Source organism: Xenopus laevis, chromosome 2S (genome assembly GCF_017654675.1).
Source record: "Xenopus laevis strain J_2021 chromosome 2S, Xenopus_laevis_v10.1, whole genome shotgun sequence".
NCBI lineage: Eukaryota > Metazoa > Chordata > Amphibia > Anura > Pipidae > Xenopus > Xenopus laevis.
The window spans coordinates 60692063-60712597 of NC_054374.1; the positions used below are offsets into that span (position 1 = coordinate 60692063).

A 20535-nucleotide genomic window follows, 5' to 3' on the forward strand; every position below is an offset into this window, starting at 1 on the left:
ATTACAAATAGTCTCAGAATATCACGCTCTACATCATACTTAAAGTTCATTAAAAGGTGAACAACCCCTCCAAATGTGATAAATATGCTGTTTTCCTAAGATTTGGGGACCTGACACAACCTTCCTGTGAGATCCTGCCTAATATAAGTGGCAATAGCATAGTAATGTGCACTATTTTCTTCAAATACATGGAGATAGAAAGTAATTTTTAATAGCACTATCTCATACCAAGAGCATTTAAACAGAAGAATTTTTTCATTTTGAAAAAAAGTTTTATACAGGTATGAGATTGGTTATCCAGAATGCTCTAGGCCTGGGGTTCCAATAATGTATCTTTCTGTATCTTCATTACTTAAGTCTAATAGAAAATCATATAAACATTAAATAAACCCAATAGGTTGATTTTGCTTCCAATAAGTATGAATTGTACACTATCTTAGTTTGGATAAAATACACAGTACTGTTTTATTATTACAGAGGAAAAGGAAATCATTTTTATTTGGATAAAATGGAGTCTATGGGAGACAGTCTTCCTGTAATTCAGTGCTTTTTTAGATAATGGTTTCTGGATAACAGATCCAATACCTATATAGATTAATTACATGTTGTATGCTTATACGCTTGTACATGAATTACATGTTGTATGCTTGGACGCTCAGCCAAGAGAGTGTGTATCCTGACAAATTGTTTCCTTCTTGTGGTTAACAGTCTGACACAGACCTTCCCCTTATAGGAGTTTGGAAGGAACAGAATAAAACATTATTCATAGAGAGGACACACTGGGTACTGGTTAGCCACTTATTTCTAACTATTATTAAATAAAGTATGGAGTCAAAGTCTGCCCAGTGCCACACATTTAGAGGATCTGTTTCCATCCTCCTACTGATTTTCACATGGACGCAATGTAAGTAATCACCACAATTGTTACCATACAGAACAAGGAGTTTGTGTGTTCTTGCTGTGTCTGTGTAGGTTTCCGTCTAATACTCCGGTTTCCACTCATGCTCCAAAAATATAGAGGCAGGACAAGTGTCTTCTGATGAAATGGACCACAGTGTGTTTGAATATAATAGGGACTTTAAACTGCACGCTCTGCTAGGGTTTAGATTGGCATGAACGATAAACGATCTCTTCAAAGCACCGTGAAAATATATTGGCACTGTGTAAATAAATAACATTCTATTTCTGAGGAGTAACTGTTCCTCACTTGTTCAGTTAGGTTTTTTCTTTTCATGTTTTTCAACTGATGTTAGAATTCATCATGCAGCATAGCCTTTTTGCCCTGTGGATGGATTTCACTAATGCACAGGCTGTGAGCTTTGATCACAGCCTGGAAGTCCCACCTCCATGATACATTATATAACAGAACACAAACTCTGAAAGGAGACTGGGTCAGATATGTGCTGAACCTAAAATACATTTCTAGTGTAGCACAAATCAAACTTATGCCATAAAGGTTACCATGGGGGAATTTTTTTGCCACCATTTGAAAAGTAGTGTCTGAGGTGATGTTCTCACCTTACTTCTTGGTCTGGGCTGTATTTATAAACAGGCTCCTGCGTGCCTATGCCTGGGGGTGGCAGGCCCTAGCTGCTACCGGAGACTTGCTGTGTAAATCTGTCGTGGAGATGGGGGGGTGACCATTTACCAGGTGCATTGTGGGCAAAAGTGATGTCACACAAACTGGACATGATGTTACACACAGATGTGCATGTAACACTGTTTCAGCAAACTGGGGGTGCGCTTAAATAAAGCATTGTCCTTGGCTACAATCAGTAAATATTGCTTTAACAAAGCTTATTTATAAATTCAGTAATGGGTGGAGGGCACACCAATTCAGCAAATGCTGTAGGTAAACAGTGCAAGAGGTGCAAACATCAAAAGGGTACCCCTACAATGGGTACCCCACAACGTAACAATATATAGATAGGTATGCACACTCAAAGGAAGACAAGTATGGTATATTTAAAATAAAGTTTTACTTATTTATGCAAATAATACATACAAAGCCACAATGGTAGGCCTGTATAATACAATACATAAGCTTACATGGTATATACCTAACGTTTAAACATAGCCACAATTACATAACAGAAAACAGTAAGTATTACAATTATACAGCAAGGAGCAGATACACCTACCACCAGTATGAGAATGGCCCCAACGTTTCGGCGTAAGCCTTTGTCAAGGGGATTCCTTGACAAAGGCTTACGCCGAAACGTTGGGGCCATTCTCATACTGGTGGTAGGTGTATCTGCTCCTTGCTGTATAATTGTAATACTTACTGTTTTCTGTTATGTAATTGTGGCTATGTTTAAACGTTAGGTATATACCATGTAAGCTTATGTATTGTATTATACAGGCCTACCATTGTGGCTTTGTATGTATTATTTGCATAAATAAGTAAAACTTTATTTTAAATATACCATACTTGTCTTCCTTTGAGTGTGCATACCTATCTATATATTCTTATTTATAAATTCCCCAGACAAGTGCGATCCAGCTTATTGCCACAATGCAGAAAATTTGCCTGGAAGTTGCAATCCGATAACAACTAATTTGAATTTAATTTGGACATAACTGGTATAAAATAATTTTTTTCAATTGACTTGAATAGAATTTTATTCTACTTCCAGGTTCCTCTGAATCGAATCTGCGCGAATGTCTGGCCACCTTTAGGGGATTTGTGAGCATTACCTTTACCTATGACACAAAATACTATGAACAACAACTGAGCAGCTGGTGCCTGCAAGTCACAAGAACTGAATGTGTCAATATTGTTGACATGCGTGGAAGGATTACTAAATCCTATGAAGGTCGGGTGACACTTGTGCAGGTTATAGGGAATAGTGGATCTGTCACTGTAAATATGACAAATTTACAAATCTGGGATACTGGCCTGTACAAATGGAGAATATGGATTGGGACACAATACAAGGTAATACAAAGTGTGCTGCTGCATGTGATAGAAGGTAAGTGCAGTTTGTAACATTCAGTTTATAATATATTGGTAGGGTGTTTAACTATTTTTAATTTTCATGCGATCAATAATCATTGGCTCAAGGAAAACCACCACCTAACTGATGCCAAAGACACTTGTCAAACTACATGCTATAGAAAAAGTAATCTTTCAAATAGTCTTTTTTAAGTTAAAATAGTCATTATAGAAAACATGGTCACTTATGGGCAGATTTATCAAGGGTCGAAGTGAAAATTCGAATTCTCTAGTTTTTTATGGCCAAAACTGTCAAATTTAACTAGTGAATTATTAAAATTCGATTTACATTTTTTTAAAAATTCAAATTAGATTATTTGAGATTTATCATACACTGGCCCTTTAAGAACTCAAATTTGACTATTTGCCTGCCAAATTGATGTTTTAGTCAATGGAAGACATCCATTCGAATTCAAGTTTTCAGGTCGATCCTATTCACCCGAGTTTTGAAAATTCATGGGAGTTTATAGGAGTGTTAAACGCTACCATAAATTCGACCCTTGATAAATTTGCCCGATGTAGCTCCATAGCATACAATTACAAGATGCATTAAGCACCTGATCTTTTTTTTTCTCATTTCACACACAATTAAAAAATTCTAAGCAGGAAGCGCACTGCCATTAGGAAAAGGGAACTATATTGGGTAAAGTAACACCACAAACTACTAAAGAATGGAATGATTTTTACAAAGTTTAAAATGAAAATAAATGTTCCTGGTTAGTTATTCTATTTGTTGTTAGCTTCAGCTAAATACAAAATAGTATGTAATAATAATAAAAGCAAAGAAAACATTCCCAAAAAGCTAAACCCTAAAAATGGATTAAAGCTAAAAAAAAAAAGCTGTATTTTACATTGTGAACATATTATGCCAGCCCAGAGGCTCAGCAGCCCTGTAAATATAAAACAGCCTTCTGATCTGATTAGGCCACCAGGGTGCTGCTGAGAGATTATACTTAGGGGTCATGTGAAATCATCAATTTCTGATGCAAAATGCATTGGATTTTATGCTAGCTAATCTGATTTAATTAATTTCAGTACTGTATAATTGTGTTATATGAGCAAGTGACCAAAAGAATCTGCATTTATCCATAGTAGTAGATGGGGGTGTCATTGCTAAACACATTTTCTATGTATTAAATTGTAATTAGGTGTTGGCCAGCACTGATGTAACTGAGGCAGCTTTTACAAATACTGAGGTTGCATGAAACATATTTGGAAACATTTGAAAAATGGAAAGAGGGACAAAAAGATGTTTTGACCACACCCATTTTATGGCCACGCCCTATAGTTTTAAAAAAATTGTCAGGTTATCAAAGTTTGAACATATTTCTAGGAGTCTGCCCCTAGATCAGACCCTACATCATGAGCTACATCATGAGGGGCTCACACCCAGCATGCCGGCTTGCAACTTTAGAGCAGAAGCCTGCTGTCCTGCCATTTGGAGACCTAGACAGACATCCCCTATGCTGCTGTGCCACCTCCTCCTTAGACCATATTTCTCCCCTCCCCCCCCCATGCCTGTCTACTCATCAAAAAACATGCTATTGCTCTTGGTATATTAGGTCCTTTAGCACAGAGGTGGCAGCAGAGGTAAAAGTGGCACTGGTGACTTGTCCACGAACCTGCTTACTGCTACTCCCAGCAGAGGAGTTGATCTGGGTCATCCAGTCCACCACATTCTCTGCCTGCTGTGGCACTATGGGAAAAATTCTGATGTGTGCCAGGTACCCTACTGTGATGACCAGATGGCTGCTGGTTGCTTATAAATCAATAAAATAAAATGTGCAGCCATAGTAGAGGTCAGGCAAGTAGCAGAAACTGATGTGAAAATTCCACTTGCACTGCCTCAATTTGCTCCAGCAAAGGCCTACATCACACTTACTAAATTTAGAAGCATTCCTAGCTCTCCTTTTAAAAACAAATCTAATTGCTTCATGTAGAAGGCAAGGGTTGAACAGTAATGCTTTTTTTTCTGGCGCAACCAGCCCACATACTGTAATTCTAGCATGAATTAATGAAAAACTATGCTATGGACAAAACCAGTAATTTTACTAAATAACTGCATCAAGCAAAAACATTGGCTCGTTGGTAGGCTCTACAAAACATTCATTTATATACCGAGAACTTCCCAAACATCAATTTTTTTAACCTGAATAAGCAGTATAACAGGAAAATTAATTTCAGATATGTTCTTCTCTGCTCCTGTAAAAGAACATAGTACATTATGTTAATTTCAAATACCTTTGATTGATGGCCCAACAAATAACTAAATCAAGCAGAGGCAAATCCCTTGGGGCACAAGCCTTGGGGTTAGTAATCGAAATGGATGCAAAAACATATGGCAGTTTACTCAACAATAATGTATGATACTTCTGTAGCTTCATCAACATGTAGTTATTGAAATTCTTCTCTGCTTTAAAATGATGTGTATGTAACATGTTAAAGGCAAGTTCAGACATCCTTAATATTTTCCAGGGTCCCAGGCAGTCTACCCCTGATGTTAAGAGTTCTTTACAATATGAAACCAATTATATTAAATTAAATCAATATTTCAATGTACATAATTTCTAGGCAAGGTTAATATCTGTCTGGTGGTGTTTTCTGTAGGAATACCTTCCAAATTATCGGTAGTTAGAGTTCCAGTTCATGGGTATATAAACATGAACTGCTCATTCAACAAGCAACAGCAATGGTCTAAAATCTGGTGCAAGCAGATGGGCCATAGGAAATGTGACTGGGTGGCTCATTCGGATGGAAGCATAAATAAAGATTATGAAACAAGACCTGTCATCTACAATGATCTCAAGGCTCATCAGATGATAATGAGAATTACACAACTGGAACTTTGGGACAGTGGGCTCTACAAATGTAAGGAATCTGGTGGGGAAACGATCCTTGAAAAGATTCTTCTGCATGTAACTTCAAACAACATCCAGAGCAATGGTGAGTCCACTTTGTACTGAGGAATACTGTATGTGAAAAATATATATGTAAGTACCAGCCTATCCAACTTCTTTACAACAGAAGTCACAAAGACACATGGAAGAACAATGTTTTAACAACTCTTCAGGTCACAATCAATAGTACACAGCACCACAGTGGCATAAAAAGATGACTTTTTTATAAAGTGGCAAGTAAATGATTCATGAATGACAAATGCAAAACAAATATATATATATATATATATATATATATATATATATATATATATATATATATATATATATATATATATATATATATATGATAATAGGGCTCATTTATGACTTCCTAGGTGGTATACAGGTGCAATATTTCCTTGCAGGACTGCTGCAGCTGCCCCTAACTTGCTACCTAAAGTGCAACCTGAATAAACACCAAGGGTAGCTTTTGCCTAGACAGATAAACGACCCCCTCTTAAAGGAGAAGTAAACTCTAAAAATGAATATGGCTAGAAATGCCATATATTATATACTAAACTTATTACCCCAGAGTAAAGTTTCAGCTTGTCAATAGCAGCAATGATCCAGAACTCCTTGTCATAGGGGGTCACCATCTTGGAAAGTGTCTGTGACACTCACATGCTCGGTGTGTTCGAGGCAGCTGTTGAGAAGCTAAGCTTAGGGGTTGTTGCAAATTATCAAGCAGAAAATTAGGTTGGCCTGTAATATCAGTTGATTCTACAAGGCTGATTACTAAATTCTGATGCTAGTTGTACTGGTTTCTGATTCTACCATAGTCTCTTTAGGACTTGCTCATTCTAAAAACTCAAGACCTTGTTGTTGAGTACGGCATTTTCTGGCTGAGCCACAGTCGCTCTGCAAGCAGTGCCAGATCAAATAAGGGAGGTACCCAAGGCCAGGAGCTCTCAATCAATGTTCACCCCACGCCCTTGCTAAATTCTAGCTACGATTTATAATTTTTTTGGGGGGGGAATACAGTTTTTCTCATCTTTGTCATCTATCTTTTTTTGGATTAGCACTGGCATTACAAATAATTTTTATTTTATCAATAAAATACCTGCCAGATGGCAACCAATCTCCCACTAGTGACGTGCGGGCTGGCCTGCAGATCAGGCTCACTTCCGCAGTACATCCTCAGGCTTCAGGGGGGGTTCGGGCTGAATTCTAGTCTCCATTATCTCTCTCTTCTTCTGCCCCACTTCCACCTCTGCAAGCGTCTTTTTGTATATACTCACGCAGGCCCTGCCCCTTCGATTACATCACAGTGGGGCAGTCGTGAGTATATAAAGAAGGGAGATCGCGGGTTAGGGTCGGTTGCGGGCTGGGGAGCAGCGAGTTAGGGTTGGGTGTGGGTCGAGGCTTTCTTGACGCACATCACTAGTTACCACTCTTGTCCTTATTCTGTGGTTTTACATTTCCTGTTCCTCAGACAAGCCTTCTGTTTGCTGCCTGAGACTGACTCTGGAACAATAGTTGGTCTTCCATATTTGCCTGATCCCCTGCCCTGGCCGCTAGTTACCTAAATACCATCTATCATGACTATTGGCCTTGCCACAGTAACTTTAGGATAACTACAGACAGGGTGATTTCTAGTATCTTGCCACCCATGTGTTATGTCACCCATTAATGGAAATTGCCTCTAAGCATCCAGTCAAAGTGCAGCAGCTTGACAGGACCAATATTTGCATGGAAGTAAATTTTGAACATTTATAGCCCCTTCCCACAGAGCTATAAAACACTTTGGTAACCAAATGCTTGAAATAATAAAATATGTTTGATTGTTGATAAAATGTGTTTTTTTGCATAACTGTGATTGAATTGTTTAAATGATGCACACAAGCATTGTTCCCTGCTGTCTGGGAACCATAAACAGAAGATCTGTCTCACTCTTTTTAATTATAAAGGACAGTTATACCTAGTAGCTCCATTGATAAGGAAGGGAATTACAGGTAGCCTATTGATGTTTCAGGGAACTACATTGTAAGGCAGGATTTCAAAATACTGCCCTATTTGCATATGACCAGTTTTGGGCAGGGTGCTTTCTTGTCCTTTTATGTTCTGACTTTACCCTGAAAGTGCTTAACAATGAAACATATGTTGGAAACATGCTATTGTATCTGGATTGGCATTACTACATGTATTTTGTGATATACTCACCTACAGAGAAAATACACTAACACTGAGAAATATTGCCTCAGAGGTAACTATATATGCTAGAAAAGTCACTTACATTTTAGTAAATATGTTTCTCTCCAATTTTACATTGCCCACAAAGCAAAAAAATAGCCATAAAAGGACAACAGAGGATTGCATCACCAGTATATGCAGGAACACGACCCATCAGGCAATGCAATGTTCTTCATCTGCAAAGGGATATGGAAGAGGCTAACATTTATGACAATGGATACAAGTTTGTAGTGTTTTAAGTGAGGTCAGACACTTTATGAACAGATAAATTGATCAAAAGCACACCTATCTCTGATGTTAGAAGTAGTTGATTATACGTTTTAGAGAATTCGAATTTAGAGGAAGATATGGGAATATAAATAGCTTTATATATCACATTTGAGCTTACATTTTAAGTAACAAAGGGTTTTTGTTTTTTTTTGCAAATTTTGTTGTGCCTTATTTTGTATCAAGTGACAGATCTACAGTTGGGTGCTATTACTACGCTGAGTTCCTGGTAACAAAACCATACTAACATACATCTCTGAAACAATGTATCAAAATGTATGTAAGCACCATCCAAATTTTACAGCAATAACTTATACACAAAAAAGAGAGACAAAAATTACCTCAAACAAGCACAAGTGATCTTTGGGTTATTGCAAAGGTCTACTAGCACTAGCATTTTATCTCCATTTTTATGTAAGCATGATAGTGGCAGCGTCAGACTGGAATACCTGCATTATTCCAGGTTTTCTCGGTAAAGGAAAAATATTTGCAATGCATAAAAGATACACATTTTCCTTTGCACAAATTTAATATAGCTTTTGCTGTTTTGAGACCTCTTCCAACAGTGGAAGAAGGTTTGTGAATTTTATATTTTGTGCCAGTATGCAGTGAATGTGTAAAAAAAAAGTTATCTTTGCTCCAAAAGACCCCTTCAAGCACTTCTCAAAAGAGTGCTTTGCACAATTAAAATGTGCCATGTGCAATTAAAATTCACAATGCAATAACAGTTTACATTGCAAAATGCAAATTTACTTTGCAAACTTTTATTACATTCCCCCAAAAGGATCACTTGCAAACAAGCAGAAAAATGACACAAACCTGACCATGACAACTTTGACCACAATTTGCATTCAATTCATTAAACCATACATATACAAATGAGTTTGTTTTAATGCATCGGGCACAACAGCAGTTGTACATTTTTAATAAAATGTATATTGCAAGAATTATGTTTTCTTTAATTAGGCATTTTTTTAATTTTAGGGTTTGATTTGCACTTTAAAGGGTGCTTTTAGCAAATACAGAATATTACGCTGCAAATCATGATGTTAAATCATACACATTTCTATATTGTGGGGTACATAGAAATGTATGCAATGTATGTTTGCTTTATGCAAAGTGCAATTTAGGATGCAATTTGTGCCAGGGCCCTACAAGTTACAGAGCCCCCTACAAGTTTAAAAACTAAATATTGGTGCCAGTGCCCCCTGCAAGTTAAAAAAAGCATTGGTGGTCAGGGCCCGGGGTTAAAAAAAAAAAAGAACATTGGTGTTCAATAAAACTTTTGCGATCAGGAAATATGGCAATATGGCAATACATTCGGACTTCCGTCTTTTTTTAAATTAAATTATAACTACGTATCTACAATATCTTGCAAGTGTGTAATAAAATGTGTTCTGATTTATCATCACAGAAAAAAACTCTATCCTCCCATCTGAAGTATTAACCACCACTGTGCCATCTCATTTGGGTACCAATGAAGCAACAGTGTCATCAAGGTATACAATCACTTAACATTTTAAGGCTGACTAAACATTTTGTAAGTTTGTCAAATATTTTGTGTTGTTCATTATAGTAAACAAGGATGAAAAGGTATTTTTGTATGTCTCTCCACACACAGCTAATATGTAACAGTTACTTCACTATACATAAAGTTGTTATTGTTTGCTCCGTATGATGTACAGTATGTATATATATATATATATATATATATATATATATATATATATATGTGTGTGTGTGTAATTTAAATCTGGTACTGCTGCGCAGATTAGATATTATTTGTTTATTATCACGGTACCTATGTCATTAGACTTAATGTTGCTTTGTTCTTCACTATCCTTTTTCCTATCATAAAAGGATGAACTTGATGAACACATGACACTTTTTTTTAGAGATACACTGAATACAGAATTGAGTTCGGGATTTGGCCTTTTTCAGCAGGACTTGGATTCGGCCAAATCCAACTGCCTGCCTAAACTGAATCAGAATCCAAAAAAATTACGTGAATTTTCATCACATAAACAAAGAAGTCATGCAAATTTGTTCAGCATTCAGCCAAAATCGTTCACAAAGAATTTGTTTTTGTCCGGATCTTAAAATAGTGGATTTGGTGCATCCCTACTTTTTTTTTAACTGTGTCTACTATATAATTATAAAAACTATTTCTGTTTTTACCCTTGCCTCTATGTATAGGGGATTTGCAATGTAATTTGGCACAATAGTCATCTGCATTGGATAAGCAAATCAAATAGCAACTTAATTTTGCAAAGTGTATACTACACTTTACAAGTAATTACTGGATTGCATCAGACCAGGACACCAATAACCCTTAGATCTTAAAGAGGTGCCAACAGGCACTCCCTTCCTCTTCATCACTGCATTCAAAATGGTGGTACCCATGGCCATCATGTGGAACACTGCATCTGCGTAAATACATCATTGCATTGCTGTGTGACGTCATTGTGCCTTGGTTTGGTGTCCATTTCTAAATTAAAGGATACAGAGGACGCAAGTTCAATGCCTGATTGTAGAACTTTTCTTCCAAGTACCTGGGTGCAGTTGCTTATACTGATTGATCTTTTGATTCCTAACTCTCCTGCCTGTTCATAACTACTCTGATTGGTGCCTGACCTGTGCTTGAAATTGTCAAAGAAACTCTTTGGACTGAATCTGCTTGACTGAACTCAGCTTTCTCCCTCATTCTGACTTCAACCCTGGTAAGGTTCATGCAAGCCGTAACAATAAAATTGGGCCATGGACCCTACTGAGAAAGCTCCATCTGAACTGGAATAGACATCATGACATCATGCATTGCAGCCTATGAAGCTGAGCAAGCTTGAATAGGGCACATTCTGGAGGCCTTACTCTACCAGCTGCTACCCTGGATTTCAACACTCCTCCTGTCCACTGAAGCAGGGGAAACGCAAGGTAAGACAGGAGAGAATTTTCTGGACAGCACTGAAGATTACTCATAGATTCCTGCTTCCTGTACTGTGTCAACTGTTAATTTTTAACCCTTCCTTGATTACAGAGATGCTGGGAATTTCATAGAGTCTATCTCTCTATCTCTAACACTTTTTTCTGAAGTTTCGGGTATTGGCAATTGATGACAGATTCTTGACATCGGGAATCATTTCTGAAACAATTACCTTTGTTTGTAGGGTCTCTACATAAGATAAATTTTATATCCTCATTATTAATTGTCCTTCTGCTCCAGTGGTCATGGGTTTATCTTGGTTTTGCTTGCATAGCCCTACTATTGACTGGTCCTCCCATCAAACCTATTGTTGAAGTTTTTAATCAAGAAGTATCTACATTCTTCATTTATTTACTGAATGACAGTTGCCTCACTTGATTTCCAGACCTTGCTCACTGAATATAAAGATTTTCCCCAGTGCATCCAACAACAAAAATGCCTGAAATTCTTTCTCCTCCTTGTCCATATGATTGTCCTATGGACTTTATTCCTAGAATCATGTCTCCTCAAGACATACTTATCCTCTGCCCCTGTATAAAAGCTAAGCAATGAAGGAGTACATAAAAGGAATGGAAGATAGCCTTTAACCTTTTAGCCTTTTAAGCGATTAGCACAGTCTTTATTGAAATTGACACATCCAGCATTGGAGCAGAAACTATTCTGGCCCAGAGGCAAGTGTCAGATGGGAAATTACATACATGTGCCTATTTGTCCAAGAAATGTTCCTCTTGTGTTCAGAATTACGACAATGGAAACAAGGAGTTGCTTGCTTAGAATAGTGGCAACTGAAGGAATACCACATCCCATCACTATCTTTAGCAACCAAAAGAATCTGCAATATATCCAGACTTTCAAAAGATTGAATCCTTGGCAGGCACAGTGGACTCTCTTCTTCTAAACGGTTCAAATTTATCATTACTTACTGTCATGGTCCTAAGAATAAAATGGCAGACACTCTTTCAAGAAATTTCAACCCAGAGGATCGTCACAGCAGAATTATTTCCTCTCTGCTTTCATTTGCTTCTCAGATCAGTCAGTTGCTCCCCCTGATAGCCCTATTGTTATGGCTTATATACCTCCTGAACTTCATCTCTCTGTTCTACAGCAGACACACTGTTAATCTGTTAAATCATCTTGTATAGTGGCTATCCACAAAGAAATACTTCAGAGACTTTATCGGTCTTGAACTGTTTATGCCTCTTCCAAATCCAGCTATTCCTTTTTTATGTGATCTACTGCAACCTCTGCTTGTCCCCTCTTAATCTTGGACTCACTTAACCATGGCACAGAAAACCTATGTCAATAAGAAGCATAAGTCTTTTCCTCAAAGTTTGGCTGTCCACAAATAATATTCATCTAAGGGTTCCCTCTCCCAAACTGTGTCCTAAGTTTATTAATCTATTCTCTATCCTGGAAATTATCTGGTGGCTATTTGACTCCAACTTCCACCAGAGATGTACATCCCTAATGTGTTTCATGTGTCCTTTATTAAACCTGTAATTTCTAACCATTTCTAACCAGCAAAAATACGAGGTAGAGGAAATTCTTGACTTTTTCAGATGCTCTTTGCAGTATCTTTAACCTTTAGAAAGGTTTTGGTCCTGAGGAATGTTCCTGGTAAAACACTCTGACATCAATGCTCCACTCTTAGGGGCAGATTTATCAAGGGTAGAATTTTGAAGTGATAAATACTTTGAAATTCGTCCATCGAATGGCTTTACTTCGACTTCTAATATCGAGGTCGAAGTTTTTTTCACCGAATTTGACCGTTTTGCGGTCAAAGTAAAATCGTTCAATAGAAACAATGAAATCCTTCGAATCAAACGATTCAAAGGATTTCATCCATCGATCGAACGATTTTTCTTCAATTTCAAAAAACTTAGAAAACTGCTCTAGAAGGTTCCCATAGGCTAACACAGCACTTCAGCAGGTTTAATTTGGCGAAGTATTGAAGTCAAAGTTTTTTTAAAGAGACAGTACTTTGATTATCGAATGGTCGAATATTCAAACTATTTTACTTCGAATAGAATAGAAGTTGAAGTCGTAGTATCCTATTCGATGGTCGAAGTATCCAAAAAAATGACTTTTTTTTTTTTTTAACTTCGAAAATTCCCTTGAATTCACTTCGACCCTTGATAAATTTGCCACTTAGTGTGTGAATTTCAAAACCTTGTCTTGGTGAGTGGATACTGTGAGATGTGGCAGTGTGCACTCCTTTCCACTGCAGCGCTGCGTCCAAAATGGTGGTGCTCATGGCCTCCATGTGGGACGTGGCATCGACATAGTGACATCATTGTGCTGGTGCATGACATAATGGCACCAAAATTTGACATTTTGACATTCAAAATACAACGGCACCAGAGATGTGAGTTGTCCAATTATAGAACTTTTCTTGTACATACCTGGGTGCATTCTAAAATGCTTTTGGTCCCTGGCTTTCCTGCCTGATTATAACTGTTGTGATTGCTGTCTGCCCTGCGCTTTGCCTGAAATTCAACTGAGAGACTCTTAACCCTTGAATACTGAATATTTGACTAAATCTGCTGGCTTGAACTCAGTTTCCACCTTGGTCCTAACTACAACTCTAGTAGGGACTGAACAGGCCTAAAAGGACCACCCAGTCAACATATTATCTCATCTGAAATGCCCTCACAGAATATTTTTAGTGCTCTTCAATTACCTTAATTCACATTCACTTTGATGTAACAGAAGATTATTTCTGAAAATATCGCTACCTACTTTACACTGATCTACCTATACGACCTTGATTCTGAGCAGTCTAACCCTGCAGAGAACCAGAGCATGCACAGAAATTAACTTTTACTGGTAGCTTTCAATGAAAATTACATTTTTTAATAATGTATACCTGCTTTTTTTATGTATAAGTAGGGTGTTGGCTGGTTGGTCCTGGTGGTACTATTTTTACTTAGAGAGTTTATTCAAGTATTGTGTACAAAGAGTTATTGTCAATGGCACATTCTCTATTTTGAACAAGGGCTCCAAGAGATGTAGTAAAGGCTCTGTATTGGATCCACTTTAATTGAATCTGTTAATTAAGGACATGAAGCAAGCATTTGAAAACAATGTATCTGTATTTGTCAATGACTATGCTGAAAAATTAAATCTATTCTTCTATACAATCAATACTTAATAGCAAATGAGATTCATTGCTGATAAATTTAAGGTTATGTAGGTGGGATTTAGAAAATATGCAGGGTACTTACAAATAATACATTTAGCTGTAGCAAGCAATGCAATTCAGGTCAAAAACATTTTGAGGGGGAATATAATAAAAGTCAGTAACAGAAAAATATTCGCAATGCGAAAAGTTATGCCTTTGCGTGAATTTTATATACAGTAATTTTTGCTGTTTTGCTGAATTTTATTGTTTGCACCAGTGCGCAGTGAATGTAATAAAACTTCTTACTGAAAACGTTATATTTGCTCCAAATGATTACGACCCTTCAAGCACTTCTTAAAAGTGAACAATCAAATTTTCCTTTACACAAATTTAATGAACAATAATTTTTGTTTTCGCTGTTTAGCGACCTCTTTTGATGGTGTAAGAAAGTTTGTGGATGTTATCGTTTGCGCCAGTGCGCAGTGAATGTAATAAAAGTTCTTACTGAAGAATTTGTCTTGTATTGAAAGGTGTATAGATTCATAAGAAGAGAGGGTTATTGTTCTGTTTTACAAAAGATTGATAAGGTAGAGTCCTGCATCTGGTCAAGTACCCGTGGAATACCCTCAAAGTTGTGGGTTTTGTGCAAAAAGTCCCCAATTCTTTGGCAGTGCAGGCAGTCAACGGGTAACCCAGCTGGGTACCAAACAAAGGTGCTGGCTTGATTCCTCCCACCCTCCCTTGTGGTTCTTCAAGTTTCTGAATTTGTTTGAGAAGATACGGCGCCGGAGTAACGTCACTTCTAGTCAAATGTGAGGTCACTTCTGGTTACACATGTTCCCCAGGTTGGAAGGTTAGTTGGCCTAATGCGGGTTGGGTAGAAGGAACATGTGGGTCCAATTGCGGGTTGCAGGTTCAGGTTGTGGGTTGCTGGTATGGGACAGGTACGGGTTTCGAAAAATGGATCTGCACAAGACTCTATGGTAAGGTCTTCTCTAAAACATATAGTGCAGTTTGATCTCCACTTCTCAAATGGGACATTATTTAAAAAGGAAAAGTCCTCTTGGTTCCTATTTAGCAAGCAAAAAATACTCTGATACTAATACAGTTAATATGATGTTCATCCAGAGACTGGTCTAGTTGCAGTAAAAGCTGTGACAGCATCAAAAAGCACTCGCTTCTGTACATGTTCATGTGATTCATGTAAACTTATCTTCCAATATTATGCAAAACCTGAAATACTATACAAGTATAACTAAAGAGCAGGGGTTTAATATAGGTTTTCATTATTAACATATTTTTAGGTCGCTAACCGCTTTGTTTTTTAAATGGATGAAACAATAAAATGTCCTTACTTTCATTCTCATTTACATTGATGCACTAAGAATTAAAACCCATATTCAAGAAGGGACCAATAATTTATAGGTAGAATTAGGCTTAATGCAGTTGTTGTCTGCCATCAAATTTGATATCCACTAATATTCTGATTCCTGGCGATCATATAATCCCAGAGGTTATAAACTGGAATGAGGATCTGAAAAAGAGGATTTGCAGATTGGGTAGAGGAGATGGTTTGGCTTTAAAACTGTTGATGTATAAGTAAGGATGCACGTGTGTTAATCATTTCTTCCATGCCTAATAAAATTTTAGGGTGAAGCCAATACAGAGCACTGCCTGGGATATTATCCGCTGGCTTCTTTTCCTGATCATGGTCGTTTGTCTTCTTTCCTTCATTTGCTGTAAAAGTGTTTTGGGTAAGTTTAGTAGTTCGGTAAAATTCTCAGTCTGAGCTCTTAGCCTCCATTAGGGCAATGACACATAGAGCTACTAGTAGCAGTTACTTGTCATGGCTACAATATAGACAATAGTGATCATTGTCTCTGCTAAGACACTGTGTTTTTGCAGAGGCAATTCTCCGTATTGTCTATGACAGGGTATTTTTGGCATTTTGTAGTCACAACAAGTAGCTGCTTCTAGTAACTCTGTGTGTCATTGTGATAAAGAAATACTTGATAAATAACCTAAACACATACTGTACATAACACCCTGTGTATGGGGTCATGTTAATTTTTTTTAGCACAATTGAATTCATCCGAATCTCATGTCTCAGCCTGTCCAGTATGTTCAGTTTACTTGTGACTTCATAGCACATTTACTCTCTATATGGATAAACATCCAGCACTTCACCCAGTCCTAACCTTAGCCTGAAAAACATTCAAAATGTTCTTTAAAGGCAAGCTAATAGCTGTTAAATAATTTGGTTAAAAATAACGTACCTTATGAGTTTAGCTTACTGTGGAAGACCCTGAGGAACAGCAATACTGGAACAGTCCACATCCATGTCTCAAAAAGAGTGTTTTGAAGTTTTCCCTGTTAGTTTTTCTCAGTGCACATGGGCTTTGCAACAGTCAGTAGCTCAGGGTTGCCAATTGGATAAGGAATGCAGTATAACAACTAAAAGTGAAGATTATAAAGTTCAATTTACAAGGTTTTTTTTACCCTAATAATCACCATTGTGACTGTCAATAAACAGTTGAGTCTGAGCTAGAAGCCTCTGCCTATTGTGATCCCCTTAAAGGAAAACTATACCCCCAAAATGAATAATTAAGCAACAGTTCATATCAAATTAAGTGGCATGTGAAAGAATCTTACCAAACTGGAAAATATATTTAAGTAAAAACTGCTCTTTTACATCTTTTGTCTTGAACCACCATTTTGTGATGGTCTCTGTGCTGCCTCAGAGATCACCTGACCAGAAATACTACAGCTCTAACTGTAACAGGAAGAAGTGAGGAAGCAAGAGACAGAACTCTGTCTGTTAATTGGCTCGTATGACCTAACATGTATGGTTTATTTGGTGTGTTTGTGTGCACAGTGAATCGTACCATCCCAGGGGGTGGCCCTTATTTTTTAAAATGGCAATTTTCTATTTAGGATTACCTAATGGCACATACTACAAAAAAGTATATTATTATGAAAATGGTTTATTGACATGAAGCAGGGTTTTACATATGAGCTGGTTTATGCAATATCTTTTTATTGAGACCTACATTGTTTGGGTGGTATAGTTTTCCTTTTAAGATTTTGGAAACTACCCTATAACAGTGCTGTCCAACTGTTTCCATATACTGTGCCTATACTTCATTAGACTATATGTATTAAAATAGACCGGTTTGTGGGCTACAGTATAAGCTGCAGGGCTGATTACCAACTAACTATGACACACAGGGCCCTTAATTCCAAGGGAGTTCAGCACCAGGTTAAGGGGCAGGATTGGAAGGATTCGGTCAGGGCTGGGGCAAATCTGATTGTCTTTGAGTGAAGAAGAATTGGAATTTGGCAGCAGCTACTGCCATTCAGAGGAGCCATGTACATCATTTCTACACTTTGGTATTTTACTATCTTTCCTAGTATTATTCCTAATCAAACCTTTTTTCTTTTACAGATCGGTGCTACATACCTATATTCCATGAAAGATTACTGAGAAACAAGAAGTTCAAATCTGAGGTTCATTTTTGAAAAGAACCTGGACTCACGACTGTAGCTGGTGAAGTAACATAGCTGTAACAGGACAAGCAAAACTACTCATTCCATTTTCTCTCTATAGACTACTTCTATGCCAAAGGATTAAACTTCACAGGCCAATATGGATTACATATTTTCTTTAAATATACAATATTTGTACTTCATTCACATATTTTCTGTCTTAAAGGACAACGAAAGACTTATTCCAAAGGCATAGCATGTTAAAGAGGCCCCTTGTGTGTACCTGGTCGCTGACTTGTTTGTTGTAAAAGTTCTCCCATGATATTGCTCCAAGCCCTTCACTGACATTTTATTTTTGATGATGTAATGAAGATGAGGGCTGAAAACGAAAAGCACATGCACCAATAATGTTCTCCCCCTTGGACTTATAATGTAATGTATAGGCAGTGCTGGCAGAAGGAAAGCAAAATTACTGAAGGAGGCAGGAGAAATGCATGCTGATTGGCTAAAGAAGGAGTCCATACATTTGAGAGTGTATTTCTTCCTTAGCTTCTCTCACCATCATGTTTACCACTGTAAGTGGTTTTGATTGGTGCACACTTCAAGAGGGCAGGCCTTTTGAGGGGTAAGTGCTAGTTCTCTAGATCTAGAAGCACACTCCTGAATATTTGAAATGTGCATGTGCCGGCTACTTTGCTGTAATAGAAATGAATCATGGGACTTTTTGTTAATGTAGTTAGCGGTTTTGCCTAGATTGCAGGGTCTGAACTGTAAATGAGCCTATTACAGAGGGGAACAGCAAGGGCAGATGGCATCACTATAGGTAAGCCTTTTATTAGAACTTAAATCTTTAATACCCTTTCCTTTTCCTTTAACTATACAGTATATGGAATATAGCTTTTGAAAGGGATACTGTCATGGAAAAACATGTTTTTCCCAAAACACATCAGTTAATAGTGCTGCTCCAGCAGAATTCTGCACTGAAATCCATTGCTCAAAAGAGCAAACAGATTTTTTTATATTCAATTTTGAAATCTGACGTGGGGCACGACATTTTGTCAGTTTCCCAGCTGCCCCAGTCATGTGACTTGTGACTGCACTTTAGGATGGAATGACTTTCTGGCAGGCTATTTCTCCTACTTAATGTAACTGAATCAGTCTCAGTGGGACTTGGTTTTTACTATTAAAGGTGGCCATAGACGCACAGATAATATCGTACAAAAAAATTTTCGTCAGATATTCTGTGTGTGTATGTTCGAAAAAGTCCCGTCGGCTTGTCGATTGGGCTGGATGGAAAATTTTGATCGGGTGCCTTTGAAGGGACCCAGCATACATATTCTTCGGCACACCACTTACTTTTCCTTTTTTCTTTAGGGTGCATTCAACTCCTCCAGCTACTTCCAAGCCTGGTTTTCATACAACGATTCCCATAGGGAGGAAGCACACCAAACATATGATTTTGCCTTTTAAGACATTTATTCAGCAGTGTTGGCACAAGCTTTCGGGGTCAACCCCTTCCTCAGGTGCAATAAAAATCAAGTGAACATCATTGCATTAAATACCTTTAACACCATGTGAGCTATCATGTGATACAATTAACTGTTTAGTGCTCGATCCCATTCATCTTTATATAATGGTTTATAAGTATCCCAAAATTCATGAAGGAAAGAAGAATCCCTTTAGGAAAATTCATTGCCTGCAATATAACAATAAATACTATAAATAACTCATTTAAAACATACTTGTATCAAACATTATTTGCAACAATATTAAAACTTTTACAAAAAGCAATTAATACATTATCCTTCAACCAGTAACGTTACAATTGTAGCCTAATAGAGGCCTCTATTAGGCTACAATTGTAACGTTACTGGTTGAAGGATAATGTATTAATTGCTTTTTGTAAAAGTTTTAATATTGTTGCAAATAATGTTTTATACAAGTATGTTTTAAATGAGTTATTTATAGTATTTATTGTTATATTGCAGGCAATGAATTTTCCTAAAGGGATTCTTCTTTCCTTCATGAATTTTGGGATACTTATAAACCATTATATAAAGATGAATGGGATCGAGCACTAAACAGTTAATTGTATCACATGATAGCTCACATGGTGTTAAAGGTATTTAATGCAATGATGTTCACTTGATTTTTATTGCACCTGAGGAAGGGGTTGACCCCGAAAGCTTGTGCCAACACTGCTGAATAAATGTCCTAAAAGGCAAAATCATATGTTTGGTGTGCTTCCTCCCTATGGGAATCGTTGTTTGAAGGGACCCAAACATCGGCTATTGTTAGTGCTGAATCGTCAGATACAGGTAGAGTTCTATTGTTTCTTCCCTGTATATCTACCTGTATATCTGACAATTCAGCTCTGCACGGGTGTATTGAAACGAACAATCTTTCTTGGAAAGATCTTTTCCTAGAAAGATCGTAATTGTTACGTCTGTGGCCACCTTTAGTGCTGTCCTTAGAACTTCCAGGGAGCTGTTATCTTGTGTTTGGGAGCTGCTATCTGGTTACCTTCCCATTGTTCTGTTGTTAGGCTGTTGGAGGG

At 37.4% G+C, this 20535-nt stretch overlaps 1 protein-coding gene across 1 annotated transcript; it reads left to right on the forward strand.

The window, feature by feature from the left end:
• The first annotated feature begins 754 nt into the window (after positions 1-754).
• Positions 755-18956, forward strand: LOC108709462 (polymeric immunoglobulin receptor-like). The gene is made up of 6 exons (XM_041583856.1): positions 755-904; positions 2637-2972; positions 5603-5938; positions 9806-9890; positions 16143-16246; positions 17938-18956. The coding sequence occupies exons 1-6, from the start codon at positions 826-828 to the stop codon at positions 18009-18011; spliced, it is 1014 nt and encodes a 337-aa protein (XP_041439790.1). The 5' UTR covers positions 755-825; the 3' UTR covers positions 18012-18956.
• Positions 18957-20535: the final 1579 nt, after the last annotated feature.